This window comes from Amphiura filiformis, chromosome 2 (assembly GCF_039555335.1).
Source record: "Amphiura filiformis chromosome 2, Afil_fr2py, whole genome shotgun sequence".
In the NCBI taxonomy this organism is placed as follows: Eukaryota; Metazoa; Echinodermata; class Ophiuroidea; order Amphilepidida; family Amphiuridae; genus Amphiura; species Amphiura filiformis.
The window spans coordinates 52,525,639-52,547,610 of record NC_092629.1 but is presented as its reverse complement, the minus strand read 5'-3'; the positions used below and the strand labels follow the sequence as shown (position 1 = coordinate 52,547,610).

The following is a 21,972-nucleotide window of genomic DNA, read 5'->3' as shown; positions in this document are numbered from 1 at the left end:
CTCTGTGGAAGACGTGCTAGACTTTAGCTAAATATTCCACAGGGGTAGTGTGGATTTTCAAAGCAACAACCCAATGTGTATTCTCGTTACAGAAAGCAGGCCACCGCCTGAGTTCACCATTGAAGGGATCTCTGAGGAGAGAGCCAACAAGTGTCTACAGAGGATAGATCTCCTGCTGAAGATACGCAACGAGATCCTGACGCACCCGGACCGAGATAGACGTCTGAAGAGATGCAGGCGTAGCATGGAGCTACCGGAATGGTGGGAACCGGGGAAACATGACAGGGATCTGATCATTGGTACTGCTAGGTGAGCTGACCCCCAACAATATCATAGAGTTGTATCTTAGAGGGTGTGTAGAGCTGTGAAACACTCCATTGCATACTTACCAACTGTTCCGTTTTATCTGGGATTGTTTTATGTGTCCCAAAACACTGAAAAACAAGATTTTTTCTGTTTTTCAAAGAAAAAAATCCAACATGGTGTTACTATCAACTTGAGACGAGACAGACTTTAGTATGACTGATCACATTGGGTAAACAATGTTGTTAAGGAACACAAGAAAACTAAAATCCTAACCTCGGCAGTAATTATGTTGCCCTTTTCTCCTTCCTTCCAGATATGGCATCAACCGAACAGAATCTCAGCTATCAATGATGAATGACCCTGATCTAAGCTTCCAGGAACTGAAAGAGAGGTATCCTAAATGGCATCTACCGGCATCGGCATTCTTCCCACCTGCACCACCCAAGACAGTCAAGAAAGAGAAGACAAATAAGGACGCGTCTGCTACTAATGCTAATGGTAAGACATGACACTGACTCGTAGTAAGCCACAGCCACTGTAGCTTATTTATTAGACCTTACAGTTATCAGCCTGTCCCAGTGCTGGAAACCGTAACAAATCATTTAACCCCAGTCTTTTTTAAGACTCGAAAATGACATCTTGATTCAAAATTTAGTTTTAAAAAAATCCGAATAGAGCGTCCAAAAATCATGAAAATAATAATGACAACGCAATAACAATAACATCAACCTAGACAAGTTACCACATATTCCTGGTTGCGCATGCGGACCCCTTAGATTCTCACTGGACCCCCTGAAATTTGGGTTTTGCAGGGCTTGAAAGGGTCCGGAAAAATCAACTGGACCCTTAACATTTTTGAGGTCGCGCTACCCCTAGTCACAATAGTTATGTAACCGATCAGCATGTATTAATTGAGTTCATTGGTTGTTTCCATTTCTGCAGCAGATGAAGCAGAAGCTTCCACCAGTATGGACCCTGAGAATCCACCCGTCGAAGTGAAGAAAGAAGTGGATCCCGACACGGGAGAGGGTGCCTCCATCGGAAACGGCGATGCTCCCAATCCCGTCCAGAAATCGGACCCGGACAGAGTAGAGGAATCCCAAGGATCCTCGCAATCCTCTCTCAGTGGCATGGAAAATTCTGAAAGTTTGTCACAAGATTTGTTTAATAACAGCACAGAGATGTCGCAAGAGAATCGCATCCAAGGAGCAACGTCACAAGAGCTTGACAGTTTGCTGTCCTCCCAGGACGTGAGTCAAGCCATGGACGTATCACAAGATGTGAACGAGGACAAGAAACCAGTGATAAAATCTGAATATCTTGATGAACAAGAAAGAACTAGTGGTAATGCTGATGGTGTTGAACAAATGGAGCTTTGTAGACCACCGGGGGATGCCGGGAATGCACTGATTCCGGATGGCAGTCAGGAGACAAAGCCGGCTGTGTTTCAGCCGGAGTTTGATCCAGCGGAGTTCCTTAGATGGCCAAAGGTAGGCACCATTGTTGGGCAGGAAAAACCTTCTATGTGTTTGTGGCCCCTGAACATGTTAAAACAAAACCATCAACCAGTTACATAGGATGTTTTGCTTTAAACATGTTCAGGGCCAATACACATTGGAGGTTTTGCTGCTCATCGACGACGTCGCTTCGCTACTTGCAGTTCATGATTATGCACTATGTGCGGGGAGAGCCTCGAACTGGCAGCATACATGAAAGGAAGAATTATGTAACCTTACACAGAACGTTATGACTAGTTCAATTCCCATTCATGTATGCTGCCAGTTCGAGGCTCTCCCGCACATAGTGCATAATGGCGGAACTGCAAGTAAGCGCTAATGCACTGTAATATGAATAATATACAGGTGGGCTCCAAATGAGCTATTCCAGTTGAAATCCATACAACCCCTATGGAAGACATGGCATAAATCTTCCACATGGAGTGTGAATGGGTTACCTGAATGGGTGACTCTATTTGAAATCTACACCCCCTGTGTGGGAAATTATTAAAGTCATGTGTTTCACAGGGGGTGTATGGATTTTAACTGCAATAGCCCAATGACCCTCCCACTCATCAGAAGACTGTTCAAGGGTCCCATAAACTGTTAAGCATCATATGGGGAGGCAGCTTAGTCTGCAGGTGCAATGCTCAATGAGCCTACAAATGTTTATAACTGTCACAGCCAGGATAAGCTTCAAATTTTACTACTATTGTCTAGTTATTAGCAGGCCGGTTAAAATTAGTTCCAATTGGTGAAATGCAACTTGATGACTACAGTGTTTATTTATGTGAGGATATGTGTTCAAACCCCAGCAATTATGTTTAAATTGCTTTCTTGAAAATTCAAAAAGCTTGAGCCAGCTTGAAAAGTCGGGACAAGGAACTTCCTACTGATTGTCCAAATTGGCACAGGTTCAAAATGCAGGATAGGATGCTGCAAAATCGGAGAACTATACATTTTCTGAATAGAGGAATACATAGGATTGGTTTTTGTCTCGCCTGAACTTTGTTCAGGATGGGACTTAGTAATCACTATTTCTGTCTGTCCGTGCGTGTGTGGGGGTGGGGGTGTGGATGTATGTGTGTCCGTCCGGAGCTGTATCTGGGGAACCGTAAGACTTATGGCGGCGATACTTGGTGGGAGGAAGGGTATCCAAGTTTGCTCCGAACAGATATGTTTTCGGTGAAAAATATGCAAATTAACATAGCTAATTTGCATAATTTATCTGAAAATCAGCGCAAATTGATAGCGGAGTTTGTGGACAGACTATCTCAAGATCCGTCGGGCGATGGTAACGAAACCTGGTGGCAGCTATGATACACATCTGCTGATCACCCGATTAGTTTTTCGGCGAAAAGTGTGCGCATTTAGTTGTTAATTTGCATAATTTCTTGCATAATGATTCTACAAATATGGTTGGAAATCTGAAGAAATCCGCCTTGTGGAGCTGTATCTGGGGGATTCGTAAGATTCCTAAGCCCTATGATGATGAAACGTGGTAGGGGGGTAGTATGACCAGAGGATCTCAACCCGATTCGATTTTCAGCGCAAAATATGGTAATTAAGTACCTAATTTGCATAATTTATGCATAAAATGCAAAAACCTATTTTCTCAGAGACTAGGGTCGCACGTTCTTCAAACTTGGTGGGTGGGTGCATATTCACCCCAGACAGAACAAGTTTGTATTGGTTAGTGCGTCAAGGTCACCCAAGGTCATCCAGGGGTCATCTGAGGTCGAATGACTAAAAACTGCCGTATGGGCACGAAACTTGGTGGGTACGGTCAACATAATGTGGTAGGGGGTAGTATGACCAGAGGATGCACACTAGTACTATATTAATGAAATATTGTTTTTATATTGCGCGTTACATATATCAATTTCGGTCATGTAGGCCAAGTTATTAGGCCAAAAAAAGACTTTGAAGAATGTCTCTCATGTACAAAAGTATAGGAAACTGAACATTTCAAACCACCTTTTCAGGGTGAAGGAAGCATTTTTTCAAAAAAAATGTCTAAAACAGGTTTTATGTCAAAAATGGTCATCATACAATGTAGTCTTCATGCACACTAGTACCCCCCCCCCCCATGTGGCCCCCTCCCACACACTCGAAGTTGAGGGGGGGTCAAAAATTTAATGAAATATTGTTTTTATATTACGCATTATATATATCAATTTCAAGTTATTAGGCCAAAAAAAGACTTTGAAGAATGTCTCTCATGTACAAAAGGATAGGAAACTGAACATTTAAAACCACCTTTTTAGGGTGAAGGAAGCATTTTTTCAAAAAAATGTTTAAAACGGGTTTTTATGTCAAAAATGGTCTCTTTTGGGGTGCTACATCGAGTCAAATGTTCAGAAGATTATTTCGGGGTCATCCGAGGTCACCCAGGGTTCATCTAAGGTCAAATTACTAAAAACTGTCGTATGGGCATGAAACTTGGTGGGTACAATCAACATTTAGAGTCAAATGTTCGGAAGATTATTTCGGGGTCATCTGAGGTCACCAGGGGTCATCGAGGTCAAATTACTAAAAACTGTCGTATGGGCATGAAACTTGGTGGGTACAATCAACATTTAGAGTCAAATGTTCGGAAGATTATTTCGGGTCATCCGAGGTCACCCAGGGGTCATCTAAGGTCAAACTACTAAAAACTGTTGTATGGGCATGAATCTTGGTGGGTACAGTCAACATATAGAGTCAAATGTTCGGAAGATTATTTCGGGGTCATCCGAGGTCACCCAGGGGTCATCTGAGGTCAAATTACTAAAAACTGTCGTATGGGCATGAAACTTGGTGGGTGCAGTCAACATTTAGAGTCAAATGTTCGGAAGATTATTTCAGGGTCATCTGAGGTCACCCAGGGGTCATCTGAGGTCAAATTACTAAAAACTGTCGTATGGGCATGAAACTTGGTGGGTACAGTCAACATTTCGAGTAAAATTTTCGGAAGGTTATTTCGGGTTCATCCGAGGTCACCCAAGGGTCATCTGAGGTCAAATTACTAAAACTGTCATATGGGCATGAAACTTGGTGGGTACAGTCAACATTTAGAGTCAAAGTTTCGGAAGGTAATTTTGGGGTCATCCAAGGTCACACAGGGGTCATCTGAGGTCACATTACTAAAAACTGTCACATGGGCATGAAACTTGGTGGGTACAGTCAACATTTAGAGTCAAAGTTTCGGAAGGTAATTTAGGGGTCATCCAAGGTCACCCAGGGGTCATCTGAGGTCAAATTACTAAAAACTGTCGTATGGGCATGACACTTAGTGGTTACAGTCAACATTTCGAGTAAAATTTTCGGAAGGTTATTTCGGGTTCATCCGAGGTCACCCAAGGGTCATCTGAGGTCAAATTACTAAAAACTGTCATATGGGCATGAAACTTGGTGGGTACAGTCAACATTTAGAGTCAAAGTTTGGAAGGTAATTTTGGGGTCATCCAAGGTCACACAGGGTCATCTGAGGTCACATTACTAAAAACTGTCACATGGGCATGAAACTTGGACGGTACAGTCAACATTTAGAGTCAAAGTTTCGAAGTAATTAAGGGGTCATCCAAGGTCACCCAGGGGTCATCTGAGGTCAAATTACTAAAACTGTCGTATGGGCATGACACTTAGTGGTTACAGTCAACATTAAGAGTCAAATTTTGGAAGGGCATTTCGGGGTCACCCAGGGGTCATCTGAGGTCAAATTACTAAAAACTGTCGTATGGACATGACACTTAGTGGTCACTGTCAACATTGAGAGTCAAATTTTTGGAAGGGCATTTCCGGGTCACCCAGGGGTCATCTGAGGTCAAATTACTAAAAACTGTTGTATGGGCATGAAACTTTGTGGGTACAGTCAACATTTAGAGCCAAATTTTTGGAAGGTCATTTCATTTCATCGCAGGTCATCCATGGGTATGACAACTGGTGGTTACAGTCAACATTTAAAGTCAAATGTTTGGAAGGTCATTTCAGAGACATCTGAGGTCACCCATGGGTCATCTGTGGTCAAATTTCGGGGTACAGTCATCATTTAGAGCCAAATTTTTGGACAGTCATTGCAAGGTCATCTGAGGTCACTCAGAGGTCATCTGAAGTCAAATGAGTCAAAACTTGCAAGGGCATGAAACTTGATTGGTACAGTCAACATTTAGAGCCCAATTTTTGGAAGGTCATTTTGGGGTCAGTAGTGGTCATCTGAGGTCAAATTAGTAAAAATTGTCGGATGGGCATGAGACTTGGTGGGTACAGTCACCATCAGCCAGGTAATTGTGCCCAGCCTAGACCCACCAAAATTTAGGGATCAAAGGTCAAATTCCAATATTGGTCCAATCAAGCTCAAATTGAACAGGCAAATCGCAATGGGTTGTTGCAGGTTCATTTACTTCTACCAAAAGTAATCGTAAAAGCAGGCGATCGCGAAAGCAGGCGAGACTTGTGGTTCGAGAACCGCCTTGTTAACACAATTTGAGCAAGTTTTAAATTTGATCCTGTGTAAAGTTTGATGACTTTTTCTCGCCACAAGCTACTCCGGTTCAATTGCTATCCGGCATTTTTGTGTAGCTCATGATGTCAACTATCTGGTAGCAGTGCTGCTTTGCCCCCACCTTCCCAACTGGTACCAAACACCCCATCTGAGAGGGTCAGGCTCATACACTATGAAAGACACTTAATGAAATTACTATCAAAACTGGTTTTGATTAGTCTTGTATCTACTGCAACTCATTTCTCTCTCTTTGTCTCCCATATCAGGATCGTGTAATCGTTCACAGACTTGAACAGATTAGTCACTGTGTGTTGAAAGGGGAATGGCCGGGGAGACGGCGCCACCATCATCCAAATGATCCTAATCGTAGCCAAAGCAACAATGCCGGCGGCGCTGGGGGTGATGGCGTGGTTACACCCGCCGAACATAACTATGCCGGCGATGAGGTAAGTTTGATAATTACGCACGGACGTGAACGGCCCAGTCACCAGGGAACCATCCTGGTAATGGGGTTTAGGCCTGGGACAAATACCCGGGAACTTGGGTACCTGCCTGTCCTTAACCCCCTGGACACTACTGGTCATCTAACAGCATCTCTGATTGTTTGACAGATTGAAATGCTTATTTCAATTGCCAATCATATCTAGGATTTAAACTATTTATGGTCAAACTTTACATTTGCAGATGATCTTATTAATACCCTCCTTGATTGGTTCAAAATTAGACACAATATTCATTTTGGCCAATCGGCAGGTAGTTCTCATGGAGTTAAGGTACCTGGGTCTGAATTTTTTGTACAGGTTACTGGAAGGTCATTATTTGATGTTTTACAAGCATTGCCTCAGCTCCATGAAAAGTTCAATGGCACCAGTGAGATGGTTCCTAGCCACAAAATCCAATTATAAGAGGCCCAAATTTAAATTCCTGAACCATAATTTAAAGATCAAACCATGTTAAACAATGATGTTTACAATTCAAGCTGTTGTTTGCAATAAATATATATTTTCACTTTACATATTGCTACTCACACACATCTGTTTGGACACAATCTTCACTTTGGATGAGGTACAATTTATACAGTACGATTTATGTACTGTCTTGCATACTTTCTATGAAAGATAGTGCTAGAGATTCTGTGGTAGACTTTCATGATTGAACACTACTAATCATGACCAATTGACCATTAGCCAAAATCTTTCAAAATGTGCACAGATATGCACAGAGCTGGATAGTGTATGTGCTTTCCTTGTTATAACCTCATTGATTTCATATATTTGTTGTGATTGCAGGGAAGAGAAGACACAAAGACAATCTTGCCAAAAAAGAAGAAGAGAAGGAAAAGAGCCGAGATAGAACAAGAAAGAGGTATGCATATCTGCCCTGCCGAATCAAAACAAAGTAGAATTTTTTGCATGATTAAATTTTTCGCAATTGTGACATGATCAAGGGAATGAGTCAGATGTCGCTAATATTGTTTTTGAGATATTGGCAAAAACTGTGTTCAAATTCTTTTGTTTTATATTGTTTTCAGCCATTGATAAATTACTCATAACTCGGTAACCAGATGTCCGATTTTGATGGGGTTTGCATCAAAATATAGCATTTGTAAACTCCCAGAAAATGATGTAAAAAACTTCTAATTGAAAATTGCCGACATGTGACTCATTCCCCATGATCATGTCACAATTTTGAACGGTTTCCCTTATTTTTAAATTTGCGATTCTTAGTTTCCTTACATTGAATTCTACACAAAAAGAATACATTTGCGCGTTGTTTTTTTTGCGGTAGCATCTTCCAATTGGAACGCAAAATTCAAAAACACTCAAAATATCGTAGCTGTTCTGGCAAAACCTTAAAACTCCAATAGCTGCTTTGTGTTAAATATGTACAACAAACCTTGTTACAACTCCAATAGCTGCAAGGTGTTAAATATGTACAACACAATATATTGTGTTGTGCATATTTAACACATATCAGCTATTGGAGTTTAAGGTTTTGCCAGAACAGCAACGATATCTGCTTCCCAAATAAAATGCGGTTTGCTTTGTTACTTCCTTGAAAATCTTGCGTTTTTCTGGGCTATTCCAGTAGAAATTCATACAATCATGATCTTGATCTTCCACACAGGGAGTATGTATTTGAAATGAGGTTACCTGAATGGGTGACTCCATTTGTAATTCACACTCCCTCTGTGGGAGATTAAGGTCATGCCTTCCTTAGGGGGTGTATGGATTTCAACTGGAATAGCCCGAACCACCTGCCTTGCAAGTCGAAACAGAGTATCTATTGTCTTATTATATTTACACACAGGCCTACTGCTGTTAATAGCTTGTAGGGCAAATATCTGACATAATGGTAAATGGGTGGGGATGATTTACGCAATTGAGTCCATTGTCTTTTTCTAACATTTTGGATTCCAAGTGCATGTACAGCTCGTATCTTTACAAACTCTTTTTAATAGTTGTAAATGAAATTGGAATATCATAAACAGATTTGTTGATTATTTATGAATTTATTTGTTGAGGTTAGTGACAGATAACTTTGGCCGTCTATCACATTACGTCGGGTGCATTACATGGTGACAGAGTTACACTTTACGGTAAAATCCATATTGATGGATCACAGATAATTTTGGCAATCTATTACATATGTGAGATGTATGATTTTACTACATTTTAACTTTTTGATAATATTTTTCAAAGGTCTGCTTTTAATAGTATGTTAGTTTACTAAAGTACATAACAATCTTTTAAAAAACAGAATTTTGAAAAATATTGAGGGTGTCCTCCTCAGCAAATGTTATAATATGGCTTTAATGGCAAGTTTATAATCTATGCCCAATACAGTTCACCTACTCAACGTTTTGCCAATGTACATTTAACTTGATAAATTTGCAATCGACATCCGTCACTATGGTAAAAACACAACAGGTTTGACATCTCTCACTATGTAATACACCTGATGAATATGACTTACAGACCTTACATTGTCATATATGGGCAGTTATTGAGACTGTTTATTATGTCTTTCTTCCCTTCTTTTCACAATCGCTACCACCTCTTGCTTCACCAATATTTACTGATCTCCCTGATCAACACTCCCTATATGTCATCTCTCTTTTGTCTTTGCTCATTTTGTGCTATCAATACAAAAACTCCTTCCTCGTTCCATTCCATCCATCATTCATGTCATCTACCCCTTGTCTTTGCTTTTCTTCACCTCAACACTCTCTGCACAACCTCTCTTTCCACTTTCCATTCCATCATTCATTCATACTCCCCACTCATCAGCCGCCCAACTTGCCGTGCTACTAGGCCAAAACCCCAGCCTCGGGCTTCACCCCGTCTTCTCCTCCCTTATGACCTCGCTACCTCTAGCCGCCAATCAGGTTCCTGCCAACATGGCCACCGCCGCTCTCTCCCCACTAGATCTCTCACAAAATCCCACCACCTCCACCGCAGCCACCTCGCAGTACCACATCCAGGATGCGGAGTTCAGACCGGGTGATGCGGCCGCTATGCAGGCGGCGATGCTTGCAATGGGAGGCGTGTCCGGGATGCAGCATGTGGTTCATAAGAAGAAGAAGAAGCACAAGACGGTGAAGACGGAAGGAGCGGAGCCGGCGGATCCGGAGGCTGCCGAGAGGAGACGGAAGAGGAAATTGGTAAGAATTAAGAAATGCGATTTATAACAAGTATTGCGCATCACAAATTTGCAGAATATTTGTAGGTTTTGAGGTCACAAAATTGGGTTCATGCAAATGTGTTTTCTAAAATTGCACTGTACCGGCAAAGTAATTGCCATGCTGTTAAAAATTCTCTTTACAAAAATTCTCTTTACATGTCAACAGGTGTGAGGTCAAGGGTAATCATGGGGTCACTTGAGGCCAATTACTAATCTCTACTTGTTTCTCTCTCTCCTGAATTTGTCTGCGTAGGAACTTCTTGAGAGGAAGAAAAGACGGAAAAGGAAACAGAAGGATAAAGCCAAGGAGATGAGTGATGCCTTCAATGCCCTTAAAGACGGTAAGTATTTTTGGGGCCAATTTTAACTCTTTAAGGATACGAGACATGATTTACCGACAAGTGACTCATTTCGGAATGCGATCATGAATTTTGAAGAAAAAAAAAGTTTCCACAGGCTTCGTTGGGATTCGAACCAGCGATTCTAAACTTCCTTCGATTACGCGTCTAGCGCTTTACCACTCGCCACCGTGGCAGTTGAGCGGATGAGTGTAATGATAAAAGATAAATCTCATAATGCCATCTTTAGCCTTTTGTTTACTAAAAAAGACGCGTTTTGTAAAGATAGATTAGCCGTTTTATACATAAATAGCACGAACGTTTGGGAAAGGTTTCAAACAAATAATAAAGACACTGATGTGATGATGAAATTGCGTAAGTCGGGAGTTATCTGCGTCGCAATGTTTTGTTTTGGTTTTAGGAATTTGACCTTTAAAATTTACGACTTCATGACATTATCATTCGAAATCAACAAAAGATATTTCAACACTATATGACCTCATTCTTTCACTAGAATGTTTTGTACATGTATGTGAAATAGCTTCAACAATGGTTCGCTGCATAATGGTAAAAATAGCCTTGACCTAAAAAAGGGCGAGAGGTACCATATTTACGGATTCAGGCTAAATTTAAAATTGATATAAAACGTTTGTTTATTGATCGATTACAAAAATTAATTTTTGTCGTATAAAGAAATTGTATCTGGCGTGAATTACACTACAGTTTTTATTCCTAGGGCTCTTTGACTTCTTCAAATAATTTTTTTAATGATAGAGTGAATCCCCCGGCCCTCTATAATTACGCACAAAAGATCGACCCCCCTTAAGTGGCATTTTGTAGCAAGGTCTTAGCCAGCCATGCGTCCACCAGTCTTTGAGACGGGCTAATCTAATTTTAGACAGGTGGATTTAATGGATTTTACAGATGTGATAGCTCTAAAACAGATGATTTTCAGGTTATATGAATTTGAGACTAATTCAGAGTGACATGTAAAGGCCAAATCAGGACATGCCCGAGGGGCCGCTTGAACCTCGTTCATACATACCAGAACATTTTGTGATTCTTATTTCTTCAAAATAGTACAGCTCAACTTACCGTACTTTGCCTAACCAGACGACCATGCCAAAATTGTTACTACACCTTTACATTTCATCGAATCTCTTTTTGATGTCTGTCATTTTGAACATCACACTTGAAAGATGTATGCTATGTAGAAACTTTATTTTGCAATTTCATAATTTGCATATTATTAGCATATTTGCAAGAAAAAACATGAAAATCAATAAAGAATTTATTTGTTGAGGTTAGTGACAGATAACTTTGGCCGTCTATCACATATCGTCGGGTGCATTACATGGTGACATAGTTACACTTTACGGTAAAATCCATATTGACGGATGTTGAGATCTCAAAATAATTGCACAAGACATAGTGACGGATAATTTTGGCAATCTATTTCATATGTGAGATGTATGATTTTACTACATTTTAACTTTTTGATAATATCTTTCAAAGGTCTGCTTTTAATAGTATGTTAGTTAGCTAAAGTACATAACAATCTTTTAAAAAACAGAATTTTGAAAAATATTAAGGGGGTCCTCCTCAGCAAATGTTATAATATGGCTTTAATGGCAAGTTTATAATCTATGCCCAATACAGTTCACCTACTCAACGTTTTCCCGATGTACATTTAACTTGATAAATTTGCAATCGACATCCGTCACTATGGTAAAAACACAACAGGTTTGGCATCTGTCACTATGTAATACACCTCATGAATATGACTTGAGTTTGCAGACCTTACATTGTCATATATGGGCAGTTATTGAGACTGTTTATTATGTCTTTCTTTCCTCTTTTTCACAATCGCTACCACCTCTTGCTTGTCACATTTCTTGTCTTAATATTTTCTGATCAACACTCCCTATGGCATCAACTCTTTACTCCTTCCTCTCTGCATTCCGTCCATCATTCATATCATGTGTTCTTTGTCTTTGCTCATCATCAACACAATAACTCCTTCCTCTCTCCTCTCCATCCATCATGCATGTCATATCATGAACTCTTTTGTCTGTGCTCATTTTTCCTATCAATACAATAACTCCTTCCATTCCATCCATCATTCATGTCATCTACCTTTTGTCTTTGCTCATCTTCCCCTCTCAACACTCTCTGCACAACCTCTCTTTCCTCTTGCCATTCCATCATTCATTCATACTCCCCACTCAAAATTGTTACTACACCTTTACATTTCATCGAATCTCTTTTTGATGTCTGTCATTTTGAACATCACACTTGAAAGATGTATGCTATGTAGAAACTTTATTTTGCAATTTCATAATTTGCATATTAGCATATTTGCAAGAAAAAAACATGAAAATCAATAAATACCTATATTTTTTTCACAATTTCAATATTTTATTAGAAATTAAGCATGTAGGCCGTTTGTTATGACTTGATGAATGAAGCTGTTAAAACAGATTTTGATATTTTTCCTTTTTGCCCCAAAATGTGTAAAAATCAACATTTTTGGATGACCTATATTTTCTTTGAATATTTATCAATTTAGGTATAATACAGTGCAGAAAAAGATGTCAAAAAATCTGTTAAAACAGATTTCCAATAAATTGTTCCATTTTCCAATTTGGGTTAAATACTCAATTTTCATGCGCGGGATATTTGAAACATAAAATGAAAACATGTCCATTGCACTTTTTCCTTGAGATGTACTATAATATCAAGGTTACGGATATATTATAATCCCTTCTTATCTTCACTGATCCATCAGATACCTATTGTTATGAATGATCAATGAAAAGGTTCAGAACTGGGCTACTAATGGTCTAGTAAAGTATCTATAGTTATTTTCATGACTGTGTCAACTCAAAAATCATGCAAGGTCGAATGTAGGAAAAGTATGATCAGTTGAGCTGTAACATTATTAAAAATCATGATTTTCCTTCATTTTTCCTACCCGGCGATCGCACATCCAGGACAATCACGCGTGCCGTTACATAGCGTGTATGTATGATCATCATATAATATATTGTCTATTCTTATTGCTGTAGTCCTACTAGACACTACAAAAGCCCCTTTACCAGGGTTGTCACTACGCCGGACGGGGCCGTCCGGCACTCACAAAAATGTTGTTTATTTTTTATTTTTTACATTTCGAAGTGGATGATGATATTTCATCATAAAAAGAGCAAGAAAATTTTTATTCTAGTGGGGTGGTACCCTCAAAGCCTATTCCCCAATCCCTAGCGTTCACTAAAAAGATAGTGCGAGGCGTGAGAGCTTCGCTCGCTACGCTTCGCCTTCAATATTTTAACCAGTACTTTTTTGGTCCTGGTGACAACCCTGCCCTTTACTAATTGTCTCTGCAGTCCAAACAATAAATACCGTATTGTTTGTAATAAACGCCCCCCCTCTAATAAACGCCCCCTCCAGTTTTTCTGTGAAAAATTGACAAAACATTTCCATGACATATATCGTGTAGGTAAGCTTAAAATTTGCATCAATCATGTCAGTCACGATCGCTAAATTGAATGGACAAAACCTATTATGACTCAACTCCCATCCATTTCATTGCCTAATTATGGTAGAATTTCACTAATTCCATGCACTTCCAGGTGTAATTTTGTTGTATTTCCCACGAAAATATCATTTTCCGTGGGCGCCGCCATCATGTATAGTCGTAAATCCCTCCTTTTAATAGGAGCACCATCGGGAAATTGAACACGATTTTTAAGTTTTTCACTGACAATTCACTTCCAATAAACGCCCCCCTTTTGGAAAAATGCAACGCCCCCAGGGCATTTATTACAAACAATACGGTAAGTGCAGTTATGCATAAAACCACAAAGCTGGGCACACTTAGCAATAATTTGCTACCCTTTGTGGCCAAAGACACATCATATAAACCATTTAACAATCAGGGAGTTGCAGCTAAGAAACGCACACCCTATACGTACTACAATAAACCATCACAGCCGGATCAGTTCCTTGACTTTTTGTATGGGTAACCGAGACAATAAGCAGGTGGTCTTCGCACATGGGAATTTCAAGTCGGCTCAATTATTCCACGCTAGAGTCTAACGCCTAACACAATTTAGCTAGTTTGACTGCTTTACCACCTCCTCTGCAGTTCAAAACTGCCCCTTCTGCTGCAGTTAAGATATCCTTCTCTGGTATAGGTCTTAACTAGCTAAAAAGATTCAAGTGGCATGATTCGCAAATATACCAACTCGTATCAACAGGTTTTCAAAAGTGGGGGGTTGCATGTGTCTCGATTTCCCCCGGACTGCTCAAAAATTGGTAACCCTATGATTTTTCCCAGACTCTGCATTTCCCACATAACGACAAAAGTTGGGTTGTGTTGTGGTCCACCTTTGCGCACACTACTGCTTATAGACCTCGCATGGTTTTGTGTTATAATTAATTTGTTTGCGTGGGTTCCACCTTAATTATAAGCCGTGTAATTCTAGTTAATTAGAGTTCCAATATCTTCTCTTTTCAGATGACCATGTACCAGTGATGAATCCACGCACCGGTGAGAGATACATTGGTCCCGCCGCGCCCATGAAGAAGCAGTTAGGGGCTTGGATGAAGGAACATCCAGGATTTGAATTACTCTATCCATTCCATGCTGTAGTCAGTCCTGATGGTACATCAGTGTCTTTCCCACCATTACCTAAGGTGAGGTTTTATTTGACCTAAGGTTGGATATCAGGTAGCTATAAGTCTAGATGAAGGAACCCAGGCTTTGAATTACTCTATCCATTCCATGCTGCAGTCAGTCCTGATGGTACATCAGTGTCTTTCCCACCATTACCTAAGGTGAGGTTTTATTTGACCTAAGGTTGGATATCAGGTAGCTATAAGTCTAGATGAAGGAACCCAGGCTTTGAATTACTCTATCCATTCCATGCTGTAGTCAGTCCTGATGGTACATCAGTGTCTTTCCCTCCATTACCTAAGGTGAGGTTTTATTTGACCTAAGGTTGGATATCAGGTAGCTATAAGTCTAGATTTAGGAACACACAGGGTTTGAATTACTCTATCCATTCCATGCTGTAGTCAGTCCTGATGGTACATCAGTGTCTTTCCCTCCATTACCTAAGGTGAGGTTTTATTTGACCTAGGGTTGGATATCAGGTAGCTATAAGTCTAGATGAAGGAACACCCAGGGTTTGAATTACTCTATCCATTCCATGCTGTAGTCAGTCCTGATGGTACATCAGTGTCTTTCCCACCATTACCTAAGGTGAGGTTTTATTTGACCTAGCGTTGGATATCAGGTAGCTATAAGTCTAGATGAAGGAACACCCAGGGTTTGAATTACTCTATCCATTCCATGCTGTAGTCAGTCCTGATGGTACATCAGTGTCTTTCCCTCCATTACCTAAGGTGAGGTTTTATTTGACCTAAGGTTGGATATCAGGTAGCTATAAGTCTAGATGAAGGAACCCAGGCTTTGAATTACTCTATCCATTCCATGCTGTAGTCAGTCCTGATGGTACATCAGTGTCTTTCCCTCCATTACCTAAGGTGAGGTTTTATTTGACCTAGGGTTGGATATCAGGTAGCTATAAGTCTAGATGAAGGAACACCCAGGGTTTGAATTACTCTATCCATTCCATGCTGTACTCAGTCCTGATGGTACATCAGTGTCTTTCCCACCATTACCTAAGGTGAGGTTTTATTTGACCTAGGGTTGGATATCAGGTAGCTATAAGTCTAGATTTAGGAACACCCAGGGTTTGAATTACTCTATCCATTCCATGCTGTAGTCAGTCCTGATGGTGCATCAGTGTCTTTCCCTCCATTACCTAAGGTGAGGTTTTATTAGACCTAGGGTTGGATATCAGGTAGCTATAAGTCTAGATGAAGGAACACCCAGGCTTTGAATTACTCTATCCATTCCATGCTGTAGTCAGTCCTGATGGTACATCAGTGTCTTTCCCTCCATTACCTAAGGTGAGGTTTTATTTGACCTAGGGTTGGATATCAGGTAGCTATAAGTCTAGATGAAGGAACCCAGGCTTTGAATTACTCTATCCATTCCATGCTGTAGTCAGTTCTGATGGTACATCAGTGTCTTTCCCTCTATTACCTAAGGTGAGGTTTTATTTGACCTAGGGTTGGATATCAGGTAGCTATAAGTCTAGATTTAGGAACACCCAGGGTTTGGATTACTCTATCCATTCCATGCTGTAGTCAGTCCTGATGGTGCATCAGTGTCTTTCCCTCCATTACCTAAGGTGAGGTTTTATTTGACCTAGGGTTGGATATCAGGTAGCTATAAGTCTAGATGAAGAAACACCCAGGCTTTGAATTACTCTACCCATTCCATGCTGTAGTCAGTCCTGATGGTGCATCTGTGTCTTTCCCTCCATTACCTAAGGTGAGGTTTTATTAGACCTATCGTTGGATATCAGGTTGCATAAATTTTTTGGGGAACTTACAAGTTGTGAATCCTATATTATCAACATCAAGACTAACGGGCTTCACCCTAACTAGATGGGTGGATTAGCAAGGATTAAGGAAACACAGTAAAATAATGTCCGGTTGCCCGAAGCTTCTTTCATTTGAATCCTAAATGATCTCTTCGTTCATATGAAGCTTCGTATTTTGTTTTTACATTGAACGCGATTTCTCTTTCCTGTACAGCCTTCTCAAGATGCTTCAGATGAACCACCCAAGAAAAAGAAAAAGAAGAGCCAGCGCAACCCAGCCAAGCTTGACCCCGCCAAACTAACAGGAGAGGAACGGGTTGATGTGATTGACAGGAACACGGGCAAAAAGCTACCGTTTAAATTGAATCCGACGCTGAATAATTTGGCTGAATGGTTGGTACAGCACCCTGCGTTGGATGTTGCATCTGAGTGGGGCTCCATTGTAAAAGGGAAGGTGAGTAATATTCAGTAGACAGATGTGTAAGTGTGAAGATGGTATAATCCAGTAGCAGTCCTATGGCAGCTATAAGCTACAATCAAAGAAATTAATGGGTTTTTTTTTTGGGGTTTTTTTTATTCATTTTGCTTTTATATTAAACAGGACAAAAGACAAATAAATAAAAGATAGAAAGAATTAAAACAATACACACAACACAAATACAAAAGCATCTCTTACATTATAATATATGCACTACAGGATTCTCATGAGAGTAGCAGCGCTGCTACTCTCGAGTACCTACGTCGGCCACCAGACCCTTGTGGCCCAGCAAGCCGGCTGCAACTCGCGAATACCTCGTGGCGTAGGTACTTTGAAGGTACTCCGAGTACCGACACTGGTACTCGCCTGTCAGGTATTCCGCAGCTGAGTACCGGCGTGGGTACTCTAGCAAAAAAAAATGAGGCAAGCGGGTTGCCATTTCTTATTTGTTTCTGTTGCCATATTGTTTTATATTGATTAATATGTTCTTGATTTATGTTTCTTATTTATTCTTTGGGCATTTTTAAGCGGATAAGTTAAGTAGGCCTATTAGTAAATGAGTAAATAAATAAATAAGTAAGTAAATAACTAACTAAAGGAGTAAGTAAATAAATAAGGAAATAGGTAAACAAGTAAATAAGTTATTAAATAAATAATAATTACCCAAAGAAGTAAATAAATAAATAAATAAATAAATAAATAAATAAATAAAGAGACAGGTAAAATAACTTCTTATACAAATGAGTAAATAATTAGGTAAATACTAACTAAATAAGTAAGTAAATAAATAAGAAAATAACCAAGTAGGTCTAAATAAATAAGCAATTAAATAAATAAATAAATATCTAAATGAGTAAGTAAATAAATAAGTGGAGATAATAAATAAGTATAAAACAATTAAATAAATAAATAAAGAACTAAGTAAATTTATAAGTACATAAGAAAGTAACCAACTAAATAAATAAATAGGTAATAAATAAATCAGTAAAATAACTAAAGCGAGTAATGAGTTAATGAATAAAAAAACATATGAACATAAAATACATGATGCAATCTTTTCTAAACATTTCTGAAAAGTAATAAATTTACTAAATAATTAAATAAGATAAAAAAATACAAATGAAAACAACCAAGCTGAGCAACCATCAGCCAAGCAAACAGCTAACTAACCAACCAAGTAAACAATCAAACAAACAAAAAACCGTGTTATTTTCCTAACAGAACAAAACGGAAAACAAAAGAAAAACAACGGAATTTATAACACTGTCGCCGGCGTACGGAAAAACTGCATTGTGCAACAAGCAATATTGCATCCAGATCATAACAAATTAATAATTCCACATCAACGCGTTCGTGTGCAAGCCTTGTTGAACGCGTAGTTGAACGCGCAGTCGGCCGCGTAGTTGTACCACGGGCGCGCGTGCCATGAAGTCAATGAACTTTACGATCAAAGGACTTTAGCGACGGAGTACCTCGCGGGTGAGTACCTTCACTGCTACTTCACTGCTGGCACATGGGTACACCATGGATGCGGTTACTGTGCAGGTACTTCCGCTGAAGGGCCATCGAAGTACCCTCGACCATGGTCTGCCTATAAGTCACCTACTCGGTACATCGCAGTTGACTCTTAGGTGACGCATGGTGGAGTATCAATGTTACTTTATGTAAGTACTTTGCTACGGGGGTATCTACAGTATGGTGGCCGACGCTGGTACTTTGGTGTAGTACCAACGCCGCCACAAAGGGATTGGGTACTGGTAGTAGCAGCGGTAGTAGACGCGAAGTAACATTGCAGCAGAGGTACTCCGTCGCCAGGAATCTTGTAGTGTGACTAGTACAATACAATATTATGCATATACTTTGTTTGTCCGTGGGCACATGAGAAAGACAATAATATGTTATATTTATATATAATTACTTTGTTGTTACATTATTTTCTTACACAAAACCTTCCCATTTCATACGAAAGATATTCAATTTATTTATTCTCTGAAAACAAGCTTTTTCTTCTTCAATTTTTGTACTTAAAAAACAAACTTTAATTAAATGTTGGCACACTCGGGCATACTAAATGTAAATCGCCACCCCTCACCCCCAGTTCAATGTTGATGAAAGCACTTTTTCCATTGGGCTCTCCAGTCTCCCCAACATTGATTGAGTGGGAATGGGGGAGGGAAGGGGAAAGGAGAAGGTATGTACTTCTCATCAAACATAGTTATACTAATTTCACTAAACTATCAGAGCGGCAATGAAGAGTTCCAACATATTGTCAAGGTGTGCCAACTATTAAATTCGTTGATTGTAGATCGAGGTGTGGGTTCTTATCTTTGATAATCAGTAGTCTCTTTATATTCTAACCAAAAACATAAATTGTGTTATTGTGTGTAGGGCTACATTGGTGAAGAATTGTATGGCCGCATCAGCCACCTGTCTATGAAGGCAAAGCCCAAACCAGCGGCAGCGACGACGACATCCAGTGATGTGGGCACTGTAGGGGTGTTAGCATCGGGGTTGTCAACTAATAAACTCTCCATGCAGATAGGACAAGGTATGTCATATAACCTCTACAGACCTCACTGGTATGATCATTATGACCTTCAGTCAGTTCAAATAGCTGTTGTTATATTCATTGATTCACTAGCCTGGTCTTGTTTTGATTTTGCAGAATTTATTCAAGCATTATTTTTAGCATTTATAATCTGTCAGAGGCATTAACAGAGGTGCCAACCCTCCCTATTTTAGAGGGAGGCTCCCTATTTTTGGAAACATTTTTGCCAATTTTGACAGCGAAATTTGGCAACCTCCCTATTTCTGACAAGTTATGTGCCATTGAAGTTGCATGTAATTTTGACTTTTTTTTTTTTTGAATTCTCCCTATTTTCTGGATGTTAATGTTGGCATCTCTGCATTAATTTGGCATATCCCAGGAGCAAACTGCCCCTACATACAAAATGATGGGTGGACGAATGTCTGGCTAATTAGACACTAACACAGGTCTTGATCCCCAATGTCTTGATCATAGTCTGGCTGCTGGTGGTTTTGTGTCCATAGTTTTGTTTTTGATAGATTTTGCTTCTCGAGACCACCAATTTCAAAACTATGTTAACCGGACTTCTATCAGCATGAAGCATTTTGACATATGGAAGGTCAAAGTTCAAACTGCTTAAATGCTAAAAACAAAAGTAGTTTTGAAACTTTCAACGGAAACTAATGAAGGAAAATTTTCACTTAACCTTGCAAATATTTTCGGTAACAATCTGTTACCATCCTCAGGCTCAGGCAGTAGTGACTGGGTGATTGTCTTCTTCACACCTGGATGGTTTAGATGTTTCTAGAAGACTTTTGTAAATCTCCGGAAGGTCTCTGCTTAATTTGACTTTTTCTACTAATGCTGTTTAAAAAGTTCACCAAATTATTCCTCTTGTCATAGCGATTCAAACAAGTATACTTTTACCTATCTGTGTCATTCCCTTCTGAGTTAAAAGCAGAAAGGTTAAACCTCACCAGTTGACCAATCAAATTGTTTGTCTTCTATAAGCAATTAAAAAAAAAGAATAGTTTGACATAGTTGGGATGTTTTGTTGCCATGGTGACAAAGGTCAATGTCCATTGAACCATATAAAGAATTATTCATTTTTCTTTGACTCACTTGTACAGGTTCTCTAGGTGGACTCGGCACTCTAGGTCTCGCTAGCTTCACCAGTCCTGCCACCTCCCAGCAACTAGCGCACAATTCTGCAGTCCTGGCTGCAGCCGCACAGCAGCTCCAAACAATGCAAGCACAGGGACAAAGTAAAATTAAAACAAAAACGCCAAAAAAGAAGAAACTGAAAACTAATCATCCAGTGGTGACAAAACCAGTTCAGTTAGCCGCTGCGTCTACCCCTACCCCTACCCCGCCAGTGTCGGGCGTCCCTAGTCTAGCGGGGATATCGCCGTATCTTCTACCGACACAAGGGGGCGTGTTTTACTCTCCGTTTCTCGCCTCGCACAACGTGCAAGGGCTAATCTCGGCGACCACGACTGCTGCCCCGACCAGTACTACTAACTCATTAGATAACGATTCGCAGAGTTCGGTCGATTCCAAGTTTAATCGAACGGAGCCAGGGGACACGGATGGCGATGTGGGGATGAGCGATGGCGCTCTGGGGAATTTTACGGACGATAACGACAGCACGTTTGCGGGCGTGGATTTGGGAGATTTAGAAGGAGAATTGGACGAAAACGTGATAAATGATATTGCAATGGATGATGGAGAAGCATAGCATACCAAACAAATTGCCTAAAACATTGGGCTTTACCAGTTGAATTCCATACATCACCTATTAAAGTCACGGCCTTAATCTCCAACACAGGGCGTGTGATTTTCTATGGGAGTCACTCATTCAGGTTACCCCATTTGAAATCTACACCCCTGTGCGAATATTAAGTTTGTGTTTTCCATAGGGGTGTATGGATTTCAATTGAATAGCCCAGAATTGGCAAGAACATATTGGCGTATATAGAAATATGGCTCCCTCCATTTTTGTGTGTGGAATCTTTTTGATAAACTTCGTAATTATTATATGAAAAAAATGAATTACTATATGAATTATTTTATGAGGCAAAGTAATGCATTGCTTTCTATATCGTCAGCTCTACTGTTGGTTACAAAGCGGGTATGTATACGTGTAGTTGTTATGTGTGATTGATGGCGGGCGGATTGTAGTGGGGATATTTTTTGCAAAAG

At 39.9% G+C, this 21,972-nt stretch overlaps 1 protein-coding gene across 1 annotated transcript in view; it reads left to right on the top strand.

The window, feature by feature from the left end:
- LOC140141354 (chromodomain-helicase-DNA-binding protein 7-like) overlaps window positions 1-21,652 on the top strand; it is a 73,367-nt gene extending 51,715 nt beyond the window's left edge. Inside the window, 12 exon segments of the mRNA XM_072163192.1 lie at window positions 93-309; window positions 620-804; window positions 1,249-1,796; window positions 6,552-6,731; window positions 7,575-7,650; window positions 9,576-9,949; window positions 10,223-10,310; window positions 14,827-15,005; window positions 15,908-16,000; window positions 16,980-17,219; window positions 19,632-19,791; window positions 20,901-21,652. Of these exon segments, the coding sequence (XP_072019293.1) occupies window positions 93-309; window positions 620-804; window positions 1,249-1,796; window positions 6,552-6,731; window positions 7,575-7,650; window positions 9,576-9,949; window positions 10,223-10,310; window positions 14,827-15,005; window positions 15,908-16,000; window positions 16,980-17,219; window positions 19,632-19,791; window positions 20,901-21,508 (2,948 nt within the window). The 3' untranslated portion in view covers window positions 21,509-21,652.
- The last annotated feature ends 320 nt before the right edge of the window (window positions 21,653-21,972 follow it).